The following is a 22,419-nucleotide window of genomic DNA, read 5'->3' on the forward strand; positions in this document are numbered from 1 at the left end:
AAAAACACTTTGGGGTTTGGGTTTTTGTTTATTTTATTTATTTTTACAAAAATGTGTTTTGACTTGCAAAAAATATAAATCTCGATATATTGGAAAATGATGCTATAATGGGTTAAACATTATTGCACAAAAGGAATTTGTCACAGTAAATAGCATTCACATGTTTTGGCCCATGAGTTTAATCATATACCCTTTTTTCTTTTTTGTTGTTGTTTGTCCTCCGGACATATATTACCAAAACTCAACACAGGACATTGATTGTTTGAAACTAACAAATGAGCCCAATATAAAAGAGCCAGGAATGTGGGTTATTCTATTTATTTTTATTGCACAATAAAAATATGGGGATAAGACACAATTCTGTGCAATACCATCTCAACACAAATCAATAAAAGCAAGGACATTTTACAAGTCTCACATTCCATCCCTAACCTGCAACTGAGTCTAAAGTATTCAGGTACATATCATACACACCATACCCCCACAACACTAAGAACAACTATGAGAAGTAAGGAAGACGCTGGAATACCCTAGATGGTTTGATGTCACAATTTTGGAGCTGAATCCTGCATTCCTTGTTTACGCATAATTCTTATTGACTTTAATGGGCATTTTAAGTGAATAAAGAACGCAGGATTGGGTCTTTAAATGGAGCTGCTGTTAGATGAATGGTATTGTTTTAGGCTAGTATTAAAAAAAGGGGGGTGGGGGGGAAAGAGAAGAAAACCTGTACCAATAACTTTTCTTAAAAAAAAAAAAAAGTCTTGTTTGTATGGACTGTTAAATGTTAATTCAGATATGCATAGTGCTGTAAAATATTCAGAAAACAATGTTACAACCACAAGCGGGTTGCAATAGTACAGCAGCACAAGCTTTCTTGCAAATAAATTGAGCCATTTCTAGCTATTGTTCAAAATACCCACTTAATGCTGTGACATGAGGATCACCCCTCTGGATTATTGCATCTAGTCCAAAAACCAGCTAACAAGACTGTGAAGAATGTTAATGCAGTTGTCAGACAAAATAAACAGCATCTTTCTTGTGTGATACTGGAAACACTGAAGGCAAATCAAACAGCATTTACTCTTTTGCATCAGCATTTTCAATTTGGGTTTTAGACGCATATGAAATAATACTTTGTATTTCCAGCGCACCTTTCAGAGGAGCTCAAAGTGCATTCTGAACAATAAATGATTAAGCCCCACAACGCTCCGGTGAGGTAAGTAAGGAGCATTACAAAGGAGGAAAGTAAGGCATGGAGTGGTTAAGTGACTTGCCCAAATCACTGAGAGTTCTGGGTTCCGTCCCCAAATCTGTTAACTTCCAGTGCTTTGCTCGTACCACTAGATCACACAAAAGAGTGAACAACTAATCACAGATGTACAGAAGGATTGATAATGGCTCTGCACACACATGTAAACTTTACTGTTAAATGTTTACTTCTCTTATAGTCAAACACTTTTTCAGCACCTTTATTACACTGAAATCTAAAAAGGAAAGCATCTTTATTATAATTTTTAAAAACCCCAAGATGAATCCCTTCCGAATTTCATCCATACATTGAGCAGATTCTTCCATGTGCTCAGTAGGAACAAAGATACTGAAAAAAACCTAAGCACCCAATATGCCTGGTAGGCTGGGATTTGACATTCCATTAGCTGATGGCAGATTTAAAAGCGTTTACTCTGTGGGCTGCAAGAACTCAGAAGTGAACACGGCTTCTGCATAATCCTCACATACATCCTGCAGCTCTGCTGCCACATCACATAAGGCTTCTTCTGTCAGTTCTTCTGCAAGGCTAAAGGAGAGAAAAGAAAGTTTAAAAGCCAAGGACAGAATCCTGGGGTTTGTACAAACGAACCCAAATATGCAGCAATCATTTCGTCCATTTATATCAATGCTCTGATCTCAAAAGAGAAATGTTTGTATTTCTTTTCACCTTATTATATATATATATATATATATTTACTATGGGGAAAACTCTTGTACTACAGAACCATCCTGTTTACTCCTAAGTTTTGTGGAGCATCTGAAATTTTTGCATCTATCAGCTTTCTGATAAAAGAGAGGTGAATACATGGTGTCCATGGAGGATTGGGGAATGTGACCAACCTTCCATTAACTGGTATATTTTTTTCCTTTTTAAAGATGTTAGATGCAAACATTCTGCTTTGTACAGAAAGATTTAACATACTCGGGACCTGATGCATTGAAGTCAATGGAAAGACTCCCACTGATTTTAATGGTCATTGGATCAGCCCCTTCTGAAAGCAAGGATGTTTACAGGGGAGCAGTGGGATCAGAGGTTTTAACTCAGGAGAACTCAGGTCAACAGAAGACTTCATAGTGTTTCAGCATTTGAGAAATTCAGGTCTTTGCTGGCCTGTTTAAAATTTCTCCTCAGAGTCTTACGTTTGCTGCAATAATACTAGGAAAATTAACTTTTCTGTGTCTCTAATACAGAGCAAAGCGGTTTCTTCTAAATGTTTACTGATACATGTAATGGTTGACAAGTTTTATAGGGCCCTCTAATGGTAAAACATTCACCAAACAGTGCTGTGAATTGGATTACATTTTTAGTTTGATTTCAAATCATATGTACAATACATACATAAGCAGAGCTGCAATTCAACTGCAAGGAAGGAAGGACTCATTTTCATTTTGTCCTTTTGCCAGTCATGAAGAGGGGCCAGTGTTTGAGCTACTGAGGCTCACACCAATGCCAATTATGAACACTCTATTGGAGTTGATAAGGATAGTGCTGAAACATGCTCAGGGATGTTTTAGCGGTCCATTCTAACCTGCCTCGGGTTATAGTGACCAGTCCAAGGTCATTCAATTCTTGCTCACATAGGCCCCACTCCAGCAAAGCACAGAAGCATATCTGAACTTTAAGCACGTGAGTGGTCCTATTAAAATCAAAGGCACTGATCCGGCAGACACTGGTGTTGAGGCTTAATTTTACTACAGTAAGCCTGTTGATTTCAATGAGACTAGTAGAGGTAATACTATGAAGTATTTGCTTAAGTGTCTCTAGGATCAGGGCCATAGAGACTACACACATGCTTAGAAAGTTAATCCCATGTTTATGTGCTTTGCTGGAGCGGTGCCTTGATCACAACACAGACTTATTGGTAGTTGATTTTTGAATGACGCATTCACAGACCGAAAATAAATTCTGGGGAGAAATGGCAGAACTTTTTGCTGGACATTCATTGAGGCACGCTTAGGAAATGATAACAGATAACACTGTTTACTTGCTGAACCTGTTACTTAGCAAACCAAAAATGCTTATTCAAACTTCACTGGTGGGATGGCTATTTTTTATTTATACTGTAACCTTTCAGCCTCCACCTCCCTCCTCATTTAGCAGACGTGGAGAGAATGAATAAACATTTTTTCTTTGCTAAGGAATGAGCAGCAAATAGTCAGTTATTTATTACTTTACCTCTTGTTTGCATTGCAGAGGACTAAGTGGTGATCCAGCTATGCCATACACTATTTATATACCTAGCAATGTACTCTACAAAATATTTCCTTTTTCGAATCTCTTCTTCAGTGAAATTTACAATAAGGCAGCTGCCATTTTAAAGTATTTCTCTTGTTATTCCAAAAACAGCACCATCCAGCCCCTCCTTTGTGAAAATTAAAGGTTGCCAATGTGTTCTCTGCTACTTTTAATACCTTGATTGACTTTTTATTAATAAATATATAAAAAGCTTGTTCCTTCCTTCCACCCATCATTGGCCTGGCTGTTCTTTTACAGCTAGCAAGGCAATGTTTGCTTTTTAATCAAATGGCAAAAGACAATCATGTTGTTAAATAGTCTCAGTTGAATGGATCAAGGCTCTCCAGAGCAGGTTCTCCAGCCTTACCACTGGGACTTGCATAAAGACAGAAGTGGATAAGGAAAGCAGAAGATGTAAATTTCCACATACAGATTTCTACAGCAATAAGAGCAGATTTTCACAAAATGATGTGAAGTGGAAACAGAATTACACACCCCTCTGGCTTAGACTCCTTTAGATAGTCTAAACCAATCTATATTTCACACAGATGACAGAGCTGGCTCTGTGGTACTGCTGTATGCTATAGAAAGACATGAAAAATAATTGCTCTTCTAAGATATTCTGCTATCACTCCCTTTAATTTTCTATGAACACTTTAAAGGTCCACAAGCATCAAGGATCATTGAGAAAAAACGCAGTAGTTACTGTCTTAAGTGTTCTGGCTTTCAATTCAGAATTTAAACCGCCCATTTTTCCCCTGTGTGTTTCTAAGTAAGGACAGAAAGACAGGTCTGGAACTGACACATTTACTTCACAAAATCAAACATCAATAGTTCATGTACCTCTCAGCAATGCGCCATGGATTGAAGTGCCCTACTGCCTCATGAGAAATAAGTTTCAGGTGCTGCTCATATCTATTGTTATAATCAAGGATGTTCTGGAGCATGCGCTTTGGAACAGAGAGAAAAACGCAGCGCTCCTTCTGCTGAGATATATTGCGAGTCAAGGGCTGCCAAATGTCATTTCCAGTCTCCAATTTCTCTTCCACCTCCCCATCTTCTTCAATAGCACTGGAAACACAAAAAACAGTCAATAAACCAGAACTTCTTGGTTTTAATGTCCTTTTCCACATGACCTAAAGCCACAAAGCCTCTTTAAATAACACTCCCTGGGGCATTTACTCTTAATGGAAAACATATATCTCCACAGTAAAAGCACATGAGCATTTTAGTTTATGACCAAATTCTCTACTCACTTTCCATCGAAAGGTCTTTCAAATACAATATCCACTTGTGACTCTTTGTGTCCTATCAATTTGGTTATTTGGATTGGATGAGGAGACACAGGCCTTTTCTCTATTGATGCACTCTCTCTTTCTAGAAGGAAGAAAACAACATTAAAAAAATGTTTCTTTGGGAGAGAAAAATCTAAATGTAGAGAAGTCCCCACCATAAGCATAGCTCCCTTCCAAAGTTAAGTCCTTTGGAGAAATGAAGAAAAATGTTACCAATGATGAGCCTCTAAGCTACAAATTTAAGGGGGTACTTTCAAAAGAACGAAATGTTTCAAACGCGAGCACTTTAGAATATGTCACTTTTAGTACAACTCATTGAGTATTTCTAAAGCGGTGATAGGAAACATTACATTACTTGGCAACCAATCTATTGAGATTGGCAGTAAATGGAGAGGGGAAATAAAACTAAAACAATTGGGCCCAGATCCTCACCTGGTGTAAAATGGCATAGCTCCTAAGAAGTCACTATGGGCCCAAGCCTCCTCCCAGAAAATTCAAGGGCAAATCTCCCATTGGTGCAGGATCAACCCCTATATGGTCAGGTGCTTAGCTGGTGTAAATTGGTATAGCTCAACAGACTTACACCAGCTGAAGACCTGACCCTATATTGAAACTAAAGTGGAGAGAGAAATCACGAGCCAAATTCCTCCCTATTGCTACTTGGCTGAGGCAAGTGGGGCTACAATCAGGATCAATATGTGTGGGAAATAGTAGGAGTGTTTGTCTGGAAAGCTAACTTTTTTTAGCAAACAGCTTCCTGCTAACATCCCTCAGGTTCTCTCTTCACCCAGTTAAAAAGCTCTTCTGATATGAAGAGCTACAGTAGAACCTCAGAGTTACGAACTGAGCAGTCAACCACACACCTCATTTGGAACTGGAAGTACGCAATCAGGCAGCAGAGACAAAAAAAAAAAAAAAAAAGAGCAAATACAGCACAGTACTGTGTTAAACGTAAACTACTACAAAAAAAATAAAGGGAAAGCAGCATTTTTCTGCATAGTAAAGTTTCAAAGCTGTATTAAGTCAATGATCATTTGTAAACTTTTGAAAGAACAACCATAATGTTTTGTTCAGAGTTACGAACAACCTCCATTCCCAAGGTGTTCGCAACTCTGAAGTTCTACTGTACAGTATCAGTCTGGGCAATTATATATATATATTTTTTACTCTCTATTACTGAGAAGTAAGGAGGAAAATATTTGTGAATGTTCAATTAAAATCTTTGAGGTGATTTTTTTTTAAAAAAGAAAGATTAATAACTCATGATAGAAGCACATTGGGCAGTATACTCTGATATAAAGAAAATGTAGCAATTCAGGGTTAAACCATAGATCGGGGTCGGCAACCTTTCAGAAGTGGTGCGCCGCGTCTTCATTTATTCACTCTGATTTAAGGTTTCGCGTGCCAGTAATACATTTTAACATTTTTAGAAGGTCTCTTTCTATAAGTCTATAATATATAACTAAACTATTGTTGTATATAAAGTAAATTAGGTTTTTAAAATGTTTAAGAAGCTTCATTTAAAATTAAATTAAAATGCAGAGCCCCCCGGACCAGTGGCCAAGACCCGGGCAGCATGAGTGCCACTGAAAATCAGCTCGCGTGCCGCATTTGGCACGTGTGCCATAGGTTGCCTACCCCTGCCATAGATCGATCTATGGACAAGAACTGAGAATTCGACTTTTTCCTAAACAAATCTAACTCCATCGTTTTTATAACTTTTCCATCATTTGATTTATGTGAAAGAATGAGTGGGGCAAAAAACCTGTACACTTAATGACTAATTTAACAGTGTTCTTTGCATTGACAGAAAACCTACACTGACAGCCAATGCATCGTCTTGTTCACTGCTGCATGGACATGATATATACCTGACAGATCTATGGAATCGGAGCCATTTAAATTGCTTGATTTATTTATTTATTTATTTTTTTAAAAGAGGAGGGAGGAGAAGAGCCAATATGACAATAAATATTCATTTGTTCTTTCCTGGGGAAGAATCGTTAGATAAATCAAGTGAGAGTGTTTGCTGTGTTTTACAGATATAGTCTCAGACTGTGAACTCTGAACTTTTCTACTACTAGAAATAATATTTTTATATGCTGGAGTGGAGTGAGAAGGATTATTGCCAGGGTATATAGAGGGAACTGGATTCCCTTGCAACAGCATAAATTAATCCATGGTCAAATGAACCCATACAAAATACTCTCTCCCCCCAGTTTTGGCTTTGTTCTCTAAAGTGCAGGGGGATTTACAGGCTTTGAAATTGATTTCTCAATCACAATGGCAACAGATGCGTCTTCAAGAGGTGTCAAAAGAGGTTTAATGAAGTGGCTCTAGTAATTGCTCAGTCTGAGGATGAAGAGGTGTTACACATGGATCTAACAACAGAACTGTTATTCTACAAATCACTCTAAACAACTGTAGTTTGTGTGTATCCCTCTCAGAAGTGGACTCCTTTCCCTGTCAGAATCCCACCGGCTTTAACTAATCCAAATTAGAGCCAGGAGCTGTATTTGTTCACAAAGTAGGTGGCTTCAGAGAAGTTCAAGATAAAGTTCATCCACTCAAAGAGCACGTTGCATAATATATGGCATGGGTCAGGATCTCATTCTTCTCCCCAATGTTTGAAACTACAGAAAGACTAAAGTCAAGTGTTGGCGCATTCAGAAGTTAAGCATGCTTTGAGAAGGCAAACTAGATCTTTCTGGAATATGACTAAGAATGTCTGAGCTAAAATGTGAACTTGAACATTTGACAGATTGCCTTCTTGGAGGATCACAGAAAACATCACTTGTTAAAAGAGTGCTGAGAACTCATTCTCCATCACTTGAAGTCTTTAAATCAAGACTGGATCTCTTTCGACCTGAAGAGCTATAGCTCACACAGAAGTCATGGGCTTGGCGGAGAAATTATTGGGTGAGGTTCTTTGGCCTGTGTTTGGCATGAGGTGAGACTAGATGATCATAATGGTCCCTTCTGACCTTGAAATGTGTGAATCATTGAGAATTCTGAAACAGATTAGCAAAGAGGAAAGAAGAGAGAAAAAGTGATTTATCCAGGTCTGTGTTTTTTAATTCTTTTTAAAAAACCTTGTGTTTACACTTGCATCTATATGTTATTTTCATTTTTTCCTTGTCCTTTCTGGCAATGGTGTATGAAAAAGGAGGCCTGAAGAATAAAAGAAAACCCACCAATTAAGCTTCAGAAAAGGGAGTCAGACTCGGTTACAAATGGATCAATAGAAAAGAAGTGAAAATAATTAGAAATAAGCAAGCAGAAGTCAGAAAAGACAAATAGAGAAATAAAGTTGAAGGTGGTCAGTAAATCCACTATATCTTATATTTTTGGAGAGATCCAATGGAAACTCTGCAAGATTCACATTTACAAAGAAGGGATGAGGTCACAGAATATACAAAAATGTTGAGAACCAACATTTAAACACAACATCCTCTCTGGTTTGGGACTACATACAAAATGTTTTAGGCCTACTTTATTTCTGGTAAATTAGAAGGGGGTCAAAACCAGGGTTTAGAATGGAAAGAGTACCTCAATTATGAAGTCATTATCACGACTCCATAGTGGAGCAGTGCTAACCAGACTTATCTTGATCCCCACACTGCCGCCTCCTCCTCCTCCCCGCCCACCCAGCGTAACTGATATGTGTTATAACAACAGGGTAAATTCCTATCTTCCATGCCATGTTAGCACAATATTACACAGTGTGGGAGGGGTTGGGAAAGAGTGCCTGGAGAAACCATCATATAATAGGGATCTCCACACCTTTTACACACTGGAGAGATGGGCTCTGTTCTTGTTCAAATTAGGCTGGAATGGAGAGAGTGTTAGGGCCAGGACCTGAGGCAAAACACATGCTATTGTAGCTCATAGGTGGTGGTTACTATTGCGGAGTTGGGGGAGGCCTGGAGGAACCTATTTCCTAAGATTTTGTGCATGGCAGACTGCAAGTTTCACCCACACTGAGAAGAAGAAAGGGAAAGAATACCGGTGCTACTAAGAAAAAAAAAAATCAATTATATTTTTGTCAAAGAATAACTGGAAGAAGAAACCAAACTTCACTTAAATCAACATCAAACATCCCCTGTTAAGACTCAGGCCCTAGTCCTGCAACTGGATCGCACAGGCAGACTCTTGCATCCAAACACTGCTTCAGTGACTTCAATCAGATCCATTCAAATAAAGCCAATTGTAAGATTGGTACTTTAGCTTGCAAGCTTCTCAGTTAGCCTCTCCTGCTTTCAGATATTAATTTTTAAAGCAACAGTTTGTAAACATTCCTTTTGATACAGTGTTTGTAACATACTTAAGTCCAAATGGTGCTATTTGATTATATTATCAAATCTAATCTACTAATTTTGGTTAGGAGACGTTAACATTTAAAACAGAGACTGCAGCAAAAATAAGTTGTATTTAAAAAAAAAAAAAAAAAAAAAAAAGCCAACACTTACCCCTTTTCTCTTCCTGTGCCCAGAACTCCGAATCAGCATAGACAATCTGATTAAATCTCCTGCGAACCGCATCTTGGTATCTCTTTTTTTAAAATGTACAAAATTAATCAACCAACAGATATTTAATCAGTTCAACTGTACTAGGTGATAACTTGATGGACAAGCAAACAATGACCCATTTTGATCAGGTTATAAATCTCCCCCCCCCCCCCCCCCATACCCTTCTTAAATATAATAGAGACAGAAAAAATAATCTTCGTGGAAATATCTTGATTGAAGTACAGCACTGTAAGTCGATTGATTGCAGATTGTAGGATTTGAGCCATAGGATGTACAAACATTTAATACCATGAATAGTCCCACTGAAATCAATGGGACTACTCACAGCAATAAATTTTACCAAGTGCATAAGTATTTGCAGGATCAGGGCCTATGGCCAGTCTGTAAGTCCCCTTACCTTTACTTGTAATGTAGCTGTACTTTTAATGTAGCTATTTTTACAGATATTCATCTTCAATTGCTTTGAGTAGCTTCTGGTTCCAGTCTCATTTCTACTTTCTTGCTATGTGAAATTGACCATAACTTGGAGATACAGCAGTTTAGCTTACACACTATGGAACATCTTGTAAACCCCTTACTCTCATTGGTGAGCAGTTACTCAGAGGAGTAGTTCCATTGACTTCAATAACTCATCTCATTCTAAAGGAGATACCTCAGGGAGCAGCACTAGCACCATTCTTGGACTTTCTCTCGCTTATTTAGTTAGATAGCCCCTATATCTGTAGTATCTGAGACCTCACAATTACGGTCATTGTGCAGATGAGGAACTGAGACACAGAAACACACGAAGTGTGATGGAGCAGGAAACCCATGTCTTCCAACTCCAAAGTTAGCCCCTTAATCACTGGACTATCCTTACTCTTATTCCTTGATCATTGGTCCAGTACGGACTCAGAGGGAAAGCGTCACATATAGAATCAACAGTTCTACTTTCTGTTACATGTAGACACTCCTTCAAGACCTTTCGTCCAAGTTCTGACCTAGTAAGACCTTGCTTAAAAAAAAAAAAAAAAGAATGTACCGGCTCAGGTTGTAAGGTATGGACAGATGCACAAGTTGACAATGTTGCAAACAACTAGCACTTAGACATTTGCTTACTTCGATTTCTTCCATTCTTTGCAGCATTGTTTCCAGACTAGGACTGTCATGCATGGCTACAGCCTCAGCTTGCATCTTCTTGTGTTGCTCCATATTCCAGAGTTCCTGAGCTGTATCTTCCAAAAGATCATCCAATAACTTCTCACTCAGCATATCTGCATTGGATGCAGCCTATAGATACAAAAACCCCAAAACAAACATTTATTTTTATTTATATACACATACACATATACACATACACAGAGGAAGCCAGTTCAAATGTATGTCTATAATTCAAATTTCTAAAAGCAGTTATTAGCTTTGATAAATGGGCTGTCATTTCTTTCAACTGCTTCCTTTAATGCAAATCTAATTACATTCTTAATACTTTTCTTTCACACAGACAGTAAGCCGAGCTAGTAAAATTAATTCAGCATGTACAGGACACTATAAAAATGTATCACCCAAGCCAATTGAGGGAGCTCAGCATGCTGAAGGATCAGGCCCTCAAATTTAGGACAGTTGATCCACTCACTCCCCAAATTCAGGGATCCCGTAGGAATCCACAGAACTAGAACTAAAACACAAACACTTACAGACATGCTTAGCTTTACTCGTGTGTGTTTGTAGGATCAGAGCCAAAGTAAATCTCAATTATGTCTTCTTAGCGTGACCATTTAGCTGGATAACTTTGCTCTAACAGGGCTATTTTCCTAGCTATACCGTTCTATATCTCAATTACTTTTTCTAATGTTTCCATAGAGTGTGAAATATTTTGGATCAGATACTATACATAGAAAGGATGTCGATAATAGTCTTATATACTAATTTTCTGAAAATGATTTTGCTTTTTTAAAAAACACTTAATATCCATTTTCTCCATGTTTAATGAATTCACACTTTGTATATTTAAAACATGATAGCTCGTCAACGGAAAAAACGTTTGTATAATCAACACCCTAATTAAAGAGGTCATTCTATTTAGTTTCCATTGGCATAAGCTACAGTTTAGGAAATCAAATCTAATGTCCTATCCTTTTCATGTCATGTACAAGAGAAAACATCATCATGCATTTTGAACAGCTTTACTCCATTATATCCAAACAGAACATACTTTTTCAGCAGCCTGGGATGACAGTTTGTTTATAAACGAAGAATCCTTCAAACGAGTGTTTGTTTCCAAAGAAAGATTGACTTTCTAATGAAACAGAAATATGTTAATGTTTATAAAATACTTTTTATATTGTATTAGCACAAATTAATTATGTTATTAAGGAAAGCTATAACACGAATTCCTAATATACTCTGATCAATACCAGTAATATTTAACATGGAATGCTCATAGTTATTCAAAACCATGTTCCAGTTTATCTGCTTGGCCACAAGATAACAGGAAAAACATTAATTTTACTGCAGATATGGCAAATATATTCCAATAGTCAAGGACCACACTGAGAAGAAAAATATTCTGCAAATGAATGTCTAAAAACTGTTTGGACTGGGTGAAAAATTTTGCACATGTTTTTCGCTAATCAAATTAAGGCGACCTGCCATTTGCTTTCCCCATAACAAATGTTTTCTAAATCTAAGAGACTCTTCAAAATGTCAGCATAAGCTTTGATTGCACTACCTGTGCTTTATCCAAGAGAGGTTCCAAACGCTCCCGAACTGCTTTCTCCACCTTGTCTGCCAGCTGTGTAGGAGAAGCACCTTCTAACCTATTTAAACAAACAAAAAAAGTGATGATGCATTTTAGTGAAAATCTGATGCGACAAAAGAACATAAACCCACTTTAAGAAAACAGGGCCACATGAGAGATCTGCTACCAAATTTGCTTCTTGCATGACACCTTTAAACTGGATAATTACCTCAATTTTTGTATTTTCTCCATTTCTTCTCTACTAAATTCCGTTAGTTCCTTCGTTCTTCTTGAAGTTTCTGCATCAAGCCAAGCTAGTCTTCAGAAATAAAACAGCAAGACAGAAGTTAAGAAAATAAAATGCATGTTTGCATAGACTATCTAATGAAATGATGTAAATTCAAGGTAAATGAAAACCTCCACAAAGAATCAACAATGAGAAGTTAAATATGTTAAGTTTAAGGCAAGGAAAATCTTTGTTCTGTCTCCCAGAACATCTTTAAGTGAAACTTTGTTTCAGAAGCAGAGTTGTCTAGTGGACACAGCACAGATGTGGAAGTTGAGAAACCTGGATTCTAAACCCTGCTCTAACATTGACAGCGTATGACCTCTGTTGTGGCTTTGGTCCACCCTAAAAGATGGATAATAACATTTACGTACCTCACAGCAGTGTTAAGAGCCTTAATCAATTAATATTTGTGGAACAATAAGTTCCAGAGATGGCATGACAGTGATAGGTATTATTATTACTTTCAAATACATAATGACGGGCCTTCTTTTGTCCCTATAATTCCTCAGCTTTCCTAACACACTCTTTTCATTAAATATTATAGTAGACATGGTACAGAAGATTCTGACACATCTTGCACCAACTAGGTATGTTAAGAACAGATTAGAAATTTTAATCCTTAGGCCAAGATTTTCAAAAGGGACAAGTGATTTTGGGGGCCTCAACTGTTGAGACCCAAAGTTGAGTCCCCATAAAAGCAGACAATGTCAGAAAGTGCTGAATACCTGCCCCATGAAAATCCTTTAAGGTGTCTCATATTGGGCAACCAAAAAAAATCATTAGGCATATTTGAAAATCTTGACCTTAATTTCCTTATTGTGGTGGGCTAAATTCACATATTCAAGATTACTTTAATCTAGTTAGTATGTTAATTGCAAAACCCAGTCTGGATTTCTTCCATGCTTATTTAAAGTTTAAAGGATGTTTAATGGTGTTTGCACCATGGTACTAAGCAAGCTGCGGTCTCTGTATGCCAAACCCCAAATCTTGTTTAACACTGTTTAATGTTGGACTGTGACTGGGTTTTATTTAAAAAACAAACACTTTTGGCCCATATATTCCATCTAATACATTTTTGGCACTGCAATGTGGAGCCTAAAGGGTTAATACATGCTCTGAAACTTGCATCTTGGCAAACAAACGATTTCAAAGTTAGTTTTTTTTTTTTTTTTTAAATCTTAAATGTGTTGAGCTTGTTTGAGGTAAGCATGAAAAGCAAACTATTAATATTTTAGCTTTAAAACAATTAATCTCTGTATTTTTAAGTTATTAATTGTTTAATCATCTTTTTAACAAATGCTTTCGGTTTCTTTTTATTCTTTTATTTTGAGGTTTGCAGTTTGTGTGATTGGTAATAATTTTGCTGATTTAATGAAAAGGTATTTTTAAGCAAAAGCAAAAAAGAGGTAAAATTAAGTGTTTTAAATTGTTGAAGGTTAAGTTGCTATAGAAGACATTTACTGAAATAACATCTTGGATAACTCTCTTGTTCACAAAATGCTAGCTTAATTCAGGGCTGCTACTGCATTGACTATGAATTTAATTTCAAACCAACAGAACCAAGGGCTGCTGCAACACCAAACTTTGTGATTTTTGTTGTTGTTTTATGTTTTTGCAATGTTTTTCCCCGTTGTTTTGTTTATGAAGTGTTTTTCCTTTGTTGTTTTTGCAGTTTTCTGGTGGTTTTGTTTTTGATGTCAATGATTTTTGTTGTTGTTCTCTGCATTTAAGACAGCACCGTGCTAGTATTGCAGGTTAGACTCCCAGAATGGGTTAAGTTGCCATAATGCCAATGTTGTCCTCACAAATATCAATAGTAAAACAGGTGGGCAACTTCTGTCAGACTAAAAATGCCTGTGAATTTAACGCCTTTGCGTGTTGCAAACGTCTCAGGAATGCAAAAGTGGCTCCAAAACAACATAACTTTGTTGCTTCTTTTTAAAGGAGGCAACGCACCTGGGTAAGAATGCCATCAGGGTTAAAGTTTTTCCCCCTGAGTAAGTAAGCTTAACCACTAGTGCATAAAATTTTCATGGTTTGTGTAAATGAACAGCTTTAATTGTGTAAGTGGCAAAAGAGGGGGTGAGTTTTGCCATGCTTATCCATTCTGGGCCCACAGCCAAAGAAGAGATAAGAAATGGGTTGTTTCTAAACATCTTAGAAACAACTTAAAACTGCTGCATTTGAAGTTTTCTTTTAGCTACAAATGAAGTGAGTTGTAAATTCTTAAGCTATGTTAATATCTGAAAGGTTTAATTGTAACTTTTGTAATATCTGATCAAGTAAGATTTGCAAATCTCAATTTTGGGATAAGGAATTTGCAAACCTTAAATTATAACCAAGCACCTTTTTCTTTTCTTTTTTTCTATATCCTTAAACTTTGTAACTGATTTTATGAACAAGCATCCAATCCTAGATCAAATTGTTTCATAAAGAGCATTATGTTCTGATAACTAGGCCTACAAATTTACTCTAATTGTGAGCTCAACTGTAAAAATTATGTGAAAGTTCATAAGATGTCACAATAATCTATAATAAATGTTGATGGGAAAAGGTACAAAAGAGGCAGAAAAACTGAATCAGTCCAAACAAGAAGGCGTACTGAGGTAACTCAAGGACTGTGTTAAGATCATGCTTGGTAAACAAGAAAATCTGTATCCGAAAATTAATGAATCAATATTGGTGTGTCAAATATTAGGCCTAATTGGCCAATGAAATAATGAGTGGACAAGCTATTCAATGCATCACTCCCTTTTTGGGGAAAAAATGGAAGAACAGATTGAGGCTGCTGGAGCAAGCTTCACCATTATGGCTGCCACCCCACCATCTCCTGGATCACCAGACCCTCTTTGTCCTAATCCCAAGTGATGTCCTGATCAGACAGGACCAGAGAGGGACCCAGATGACATCACCACCTCTGCTAGCTCCAGCAGAATCCCAAACACCAACTGTGTTTGATCAGACTTTAACAGCAGCAATGACGACAGCTCCAGCCCATCTCAATTAGCGTCTTCGGTTTTCCCCAAAAGTATAGTTATTATCATCTTTGACATCATCAAAGAGACTGTCAAACAAGAGGGCTCTTTTTCTTTTAAAATCTCTCCAGCTAAGGAAAGGGAATAAGAGATGCTGTTAAAGTGAAAACCTTACTTACTATTTTACATTTCATATGCTTTAACTATTTTTCCTTCTTTTCTTTATATTTAATAAAAGGTTAAAAGGATGATTAATGGTGTTTATGCCATGGTACTAAGCAGGCTGAGGTCTCTGTTCGCCAAACTCTGGACCTTATTTAACACGGTTTAATGTTGAACAATGACTGAGTTATGTTGACATTTTTGGCCCATATATTCCATCTAACACAACATTGCCTATCTCTGTATCCCTGTACTCAGGGAAAGTGAGCCTAGTGCCAATTGTGGAGCAGTCCTCAGAGTGGGGCCACTACTGGAGGTGCTGTGTAGGAATTACCAGGTTCCCTCCACCCTGTGGGAGAAGAGGAGGAGAAAAATGAAGAATCTCCTGACAGCTGGGAGGGGCTCAAAGGAGAGCGAATGAGAGTGTAAGGCCCTTTACCTCCAATCAGGCAGGTAGGGAGTGAGCTGCAGGCCTAACTTGATTCCTTCCTGGGGTGGCGGGAGAAAGAGAGTGGAGAGACTCCTCCTATTCCCTCACAAGAAGATGACTCCATGGTTCCCGTAGGACGGTTTAAAAAAGTGGTGTGGTTTAGCCCTTTGTATGAAGAAGTGGCCTTAATTCAGTTTTTGCCTGACTAAAAAGCATTAACTATTTTACCCTCAAAATGTAATTAATTTCACAAAGTGAAAAGAAAAGATATATTCAGAAAAATAATATATTATTGTTTGCGTTTCTGGATAAAGGATATCCAAGGCCAACCTGAGAGCTTCTTTTTCAATGGCTCCTAATCTTTCTTCTTCGGTTCCCTCTTTCTGCAAAGCTGACTGTTCTCTGCTGGAAGCTTTGGGACTAGCATTCATGTATCCCCAAGGAGCACTGTGAATGAGGAAAATTATATATAATATATATATTACTGAGATCGCATTCCCACTTTCCTAATGAAAAAGAGTTCTGTTCATAGCAGGCAAAATTATTATACCAAAAACTGACTCAGTTAGGCCTCAGTCCTGCAAGAACTTGCACACATTTCAGTTTACTCACATCAGTAACCCCACTGAAGTGAAGGGGTGGAGGCATGCTCTAAAACTTAAGCATGTGTGAAAGTGTTTGCAGGACCAGGACCTGAGTTTAAAAAAAATGGACATTAACCTGAGAAGTCTGGTAACATTAGCCTTGAATTTCTTCCCTTTTCTCAACATAGGGCCTGCAATGGGCTCCATGCAGAAGCAGAGTTACGCCCACATGGAACCCACTGCAGGGTCCTAGTTAGCTACAACACATTAAAGTATCACTTGTTCACAGAAGTCTAGCTAACATTTTTTAAATAGTGGAAAAGAGAAATAAATTCAAAGACTCACATTTAAGTTGTAACAGAACTTGCCCTGCCATGTTAGGATCTACTTTTCAAAAGCTTATCTCATATTCATTCTATCAAATTCTAAATTAAACTTCAAATAATTTATATCAATTAAAAATATGATGACTATTTAAAACATGCATTTAAAAAAAAATGTTTTCTATACCAAATCAATTATTCAAGCATTTATTCCTGGACCCTGCAATGAATCAACAGACATTGCTTGTTAATCTGTAATGTGTAAGAACATGAGAATGGCCATATTGGGTCAAACCAATGATCCATCTGGCCCAGTATCCTGTCTTCCAACAGTGGCTGGGGCCAGATGCTTCAGAGGGAATGAACAGAACAGGGCTATTTCGAGTGATCCATTCCTTGTTGTTCAGTCCTTGCTTCTGGCAGTCACAGGTTGTTTCCTATCTTGTATTCAATTATTGATCCATGAGAGGACCTTCCCTCTTATCCCATGACTGCTTAGTTTGCTTACGACTCTTTGATGAGGAACCTTGTCAAAAGCTTTATGAAAGTCCAAGTACACTATATCCACTGGATCACCCTTGTCCACATGTTCCTTGACCCCCTTCAGAAAATTCTAGTAGATTGGGGAGGCATGATTTCCCTTTACAAAAGCTGTTTTGACGCTTCTCCCTCCCCTCCCCCCCCAACACATTGTGTTCATCTATGTATCTGATCATTCTGTTCTTTACCATAGTTTCAATCAATCTGCCTGGTACTGAAGTTAGATTTACCGATCTACAATTGCAAGTATGGCCTTTGGAGCTTTTTTCAAAAAAATTGTCATTACATTAGCTATCCTCCAGTCCTCTGATAGAAAGGCTGATTTCAGTGATAGGTTATATACCACTGTTAGTAGTTCTACAATTTCATATCGGAGTTCCTTCAGAACTCTTGGGAGAATATCATCTGGTCCTGGTGTCTTATTACTGTTTAATTAATCAATTTATTCCAAAACCTCCTCTAGTGACATCTCAATCTGGGACTGTTCCTTAGATCTGTCACCTAAAAAGAACGGCTGGGTGTAGAGATCTCCCTCAGATCCTCTGGGGTGAAGACTAATACCAAGAATTCATTTAGCTTCTTCGCAACGGTCTTGTCTTGTGTGGTTTTTTTTAGCAGCTCAGTCATCCAGTGGCCCCACTGACTGCTTGACAGGCTTCCTGCTTCTGATGTACTTAAATATTTACTGTTAGTTTTTGTGCCTTTGGCTAGTTGCTCTTCAAATTCTTTTTTGGCCTTCCTAATTATATTTTTACACTTCACTTGGCAGTTGATGCTCCTTGCTATTTTCTTCACGAAGATTTGACTTCCAAATTGTAAAGGATGTCTTTTTGCCTCTAACTGCCTCTTTTACTTTATTGTTTAGCCGTGGGGGCATTTTTTTGGACCGCTTACTGTTTTTGTTTTATTTGGGATATACTATTAGTTTGAGCCTCTATTATGGTTTTTTAAATAGTTTCCATGAAGCTTGCAGGCATTTCATTCATGACTGTTCTTTTTAATTTCCATTTAACTAGCTTCCTCATTTTTGTGTAGTTCCCCTTTTTGAAGTTAAATGCTACTATGGTAGGTTTCTTGGACATATCCGCCCCACAAGGATGTTATATTTAATTACATTATGGTCACTATTACTGAGCAGTCCAGTTATATTCACCTCTTGGACCAGACACTGTGCTCCCTTTAGGATTAAATCCAGAATTGATTCTCCCCTTGTAGATTCCAAAACTAGCTGCTCCAAGACGCAGCCATTAAATGGTGTCTAGAAATTTCCAACTCTGCATACCATCCTAAGGTGACATGTGCCCAATCCATATAGGGATATCTGAAATAGCCCATTATTACTGGTTTTCTGTTTTTGTAGCCCCTCTAATCTCCCTGAGTATTTCACAATCACCATCCCGGTCAGGTAGTTGAAAGTATATTCCCACTGCTATATTCTTATTGTTTGAGCATGGAATTTCTATCCGTAGAGATGCTATGGTACAGTTTGATTCGTTTTAAGATTTTTACTATATTTGACTCTATGCTTTCTTTCACATTTAGTGCCATTCCCCCACCAGCACAACTTAATCGGTCATTCCTATATATTTAGTACCCTGCTATTTCCGTGTCCCATTGATTATCATTGTTCCAGCAAGTTTCTGTGATGCCTATTATATCAATATCCTCATTTAATACCAGGCACTGAAATTCAGCCATTTTAGTATTTAGACTTCTAGTATCTGTATACAAACACTTATAAAATTTGTCAATATTTAGTTGTCATTACAAATATAGTTGTACATTACAAATATAAAATGCCTGTCCCACTTGAATGTTAACGTACCGTTTAGGTGAAGCAGGTGGGGATGTAGGATTTGGAGGTACCCACGGTATTCTACTCTCCTTAACAAGTGGTTTGCTCTCTTTTAGCCTGAAAGCTACAGTGGTCTCTTGAAACCGGGCATGCTTTGCCTGAGGCTGCACAGGTCTCGATCTTGGAAGCTTACGGATTCCCTTTAAGACCTATTAACATTCAAAAGATGTTCAGACTTTTAAAAATACATATTCTGCACTGTGCATCAGAATTTCTGTCTTAGGGTCAGGTCTAAGGGACTGATTCTGCAGAGCTGAAGTCAATGGAGGTTTTAATACTGACTTTAATGAGAATATGAATGCACCCAAATAGAGTGTGGGCCCAATCCTGCATCCCTTACTCATGCAAACAATCCAATTGTTTTCAGTGGCAGTATTCGCATGAGTAAGGGCTTTTTACATATGGGATATTTGTAGTACTGGGCCTGCTCATGAGCAGAGCTATTTAGAGATTTATTAGGACTTCTGCAGAAGGGAGTGGCATAACTAAAACACTGCTAAGTTTATATTTACTAGGCTAAGAAACTAGACAATTGTTCTACAGTGGGTAAATTCTGAAAGCTATTTTTCACTCACAGGTATGAGCTATCCTGACGTCTGGTTGAAACACATGGACTGAGTCACCATGTTATGAATTATTAAAATGCTTAACCTAGCTGCTCACAGGCCGCACGGATATTAATATAGTAAGAACAAATATATATAATTACACCAAATCTCCTGATTTTTCAGGCTGAGGTGAGTGAGAAAAAAAATCCATCCATAAATGCATCCAAAAATATCTATTTTCAATTTTGGGGCATTTTAGAATGTTTTTAAAGAAGGAAATGTCAGTAACATGCAAAAAGAATGAATGAGTTTTCTTGCACCAAGGAGGCCATCTGCTGGTTGCAAATGGCATTTACTAAAACACAAGTAAGTGGTTATATAATTACAAATAATTATTTTAATAAATACATCATTAATGTCATGGGATGAAATATTTCAACTTTAAGTCCAAGTTGAAAAACAGCAGTACAAATCAAATACCATACAAACACTTACTTGCACACTAATTTTCTGCAGAATTGTTATATGTTATTTCCAGTTATGCAATTTATTTCCAACTGGTGGTAATGCTGCTTTTTTAGTGATATGTTTTTTTAAGTGATCACAAGAGCAGAAATAACCAAGCAGCAAGGAAATGCAGAACACTCAGACTCAGGAATGGCCATCCAGGTCCAGTGGAGTAATCGGGTAATTTTTTCAGTGTTTGGAGTGAGGGTAGAGCATTTAGGACCTGATCCGATGGACACAGAAATCAACAGAAAGCCTCCCAGGGACTCCAACCGGCTTCCTCCTGAAATGTGCCAAGTGTTCTCCATTCCCCCTGAAATGAATGGAACTTTACACTAGTGCAGCTGAAAGCAGTTGGCTTTAATTGAATGTACCTACCTCAAAGGCAATGTTAAAGCCCTTCCCTTTCCTCCATCACTCCATATCAACTACATTTATTAAGGATGCTAACGGGACACCACTGACTGAAAAAAAGACAACCATACTTCTGTATGAAAATGTATACCTATTACTATTGCCAACATGAAACAGAATTCTCTGTTTTTCCCAGTGCATTTACTAAAAGCATTTGATAATACTTTGTAGATAGTCAGTTTCACATTTCTGGTAGTCAGTTAGCTTTTTCTACATCCATGGGGCTTTCACAATGCAACAGAGGACAGAAAAAACTATTTTTAAAAACAGGAACATGTGGTTATAAAGACAAAATCTGATAGGGACATTCAGAGGCAGATGAAGAGTCTGAAACCGCTTTTAACTTAGTTTTTGAAAGTTACTTGGTTTCATGTTGATGGTGTCCCTTTAACAGTACCTTATATTAACTTAAAGCTCCCTTAAGAGAAGAGGAAAGGGTACATTATTTTAAGTGTCACATTTGTACCTGTTGTTTGGCAGGTAATAATACACCTTTCTTCTTCAAAGGTCCACTTTCAAGCACAGGGGCTTTTTTCACAGCTCCAGCTCTCATCAATGCATCCTGACTTGTTTTTAAAACTGCATATCTGTCTGAGGTGTGTGGGTCGTGCTCTTGCTGGAATTCTTGATCTGATAAATCAGCATGACTGCTTAGCTTCTGTGCCAATGGAATATTTGCAACCTGTTGATCTTCATCTACATAAATAATTAAAAATAAACCTTAGATTGGAAGCTCTTTGGAGCAGGGACTTTCAGTTCTGTCTTTGTACAGAGACTAGCACAATGGAGTCCCGGTCCATGACTGTGACTCCTATGCACTACAAATAAACAACCACCACCACGCTGGTAAACTCCAAACGTTTCCTTTGCCAAATAATACACAAGCTGGTTCTCTGCTCTGCTTCAGTAAGCAGTTTATATGCTTGAAAGATTCTTGGTATTCAAGGCCACTTGAGGACTAGAAAGAGACAACAAACACTACTAGCAGCAGGAGACATGAAATTCAGTAGATAACTAGGGACATGCGCGCTCTTTAAATTCATGAAAAACAGGATCATCGCACAGATTATACTCTCAGTAAGAAAGGAAAGGAAGTTAGAATATGCTACTCTAAGAAACAACCCTTTGAGGAAGACACTACATATAATTATACTAATGTTATAGTTTGGACTGCTTTCAGGATGTATCAAACTGCTTTAATTAAACCTCACAATAGAGAAGGAAAGTGTTATGAAGCCTGTATACAGAAAGGTTAAATGATTAGCCCAAGGTCACACAGTAAAGACAGAAATAAAACTCAGAACTCCAGCTTGCCAGTCCCCTGTTCTACCCATAAGCTAATGTTTCTTCTCTACGCCTTGAAACTAGGAGGAAGGAAAAGCATAAAGTTACTGTGCGAGGGGAAAACAGCCTATAATTAAGAGAGAGGTTCTTGGGTTTTTTGTCTCGCTCTCAAAAGCCTACACAAAACCAAGGAAATTCTGAGCTAAAGCTTTGACACCACCTTTCATTCAATCCAACTGTGTACAGGCATTGCTGCATCTATGGTGCAGATTCCCCAACAGTGGGTAATCTTATATTCCACTAGAATGTATTTCATAAATAGCTATGTAGATAGTTAGATGTATTTTATATACATCATTAGAATCAACTAGTAGAGAATCACCTCGGATATATACTGCAATATAGACATTGGAGGGTCTCTTTAGAAGAAAATCCAACTGTGCTCCAAAGCAAAAATAAA

The 22,419-nt window shown here is 37.6% G+C and overlaps 1 protein-coding gene across 1 annotated transcript in view; it reads right to left on the reverse strand.

Annotated features, from left to right (window-relative positions):
* Nucleotides 1-1,680: 1,680 nt before the first annotated feature.
* KIAA0753 (KIAA0753 ortholog) overlaps nucleotides 1,681-22,419 on the reverse strand; it is a 29,929-nt gene continuing 9,190 nt past the window's right edge. Inside the window, exons 10-20 of the mRNA XM_065418403.1 lie at nucleotides 21,142-21,371; nucleotides 19,177-19,346; nucleotides 16,235-16,351; nucleotides 12,278-12,367; nucleotides 12,040-12,127; nucleotides 11,524-11,607; nucleotides 10,431-10,601; nucleotides 9,273-9,354; nucleotides 4,765-4,885; nucleotides 4,352-4,579; nucleotides 1,681-1,798 (exon numbers count right to left, since the gene is read on the reverse strand). Coding sequence (XP_065274475.1) covers nucleotides 1,681-1,798; nucleotides 4,352-4,579; nucleotides 4,765-4,885; nucleotides 9,273-9,354; nucleotides 10,431-10,601; nucleotides 11,524-11,607; nucleotides 12,040-12,127; nucleotides 12,278-12,367; nucleotides 16,235-16,351; nucleotides 19,177-19,346; nucleotides 21,142-21,371 — 1,499 coding nt within the window. The remainder of the gene's footprint in view (nucleotides 1,799-4,351; nucleotides 4,580-4,764; nucleotides 4,886-9,272; nucleotides 9,355-10,430; nucleotides 10,602-11,523; nucleotides 11,608-12,039; nucleotides 12,128-12,277; nucleotides 12,368-16,234; nucleotides 16,352-19,176; nucleotides 19,347-21,141; nucleotides 21,372-22,419) is intronic.

The sequence above is a fragment of the Emys orbicularis genome, chromosome 17 (genome assembly GCF_028017835.1).
Source record: "Emys orbicularis isolate rEmyOrb1 chromosome 17, rEmyOrb1.hap1, whole genome shotgun sequence".
NCBI classification, from domain to species: Eukaryota; Metazoa; Chordata; order Testudines; family Emydidae; genus Emys; species Emys orbicularis.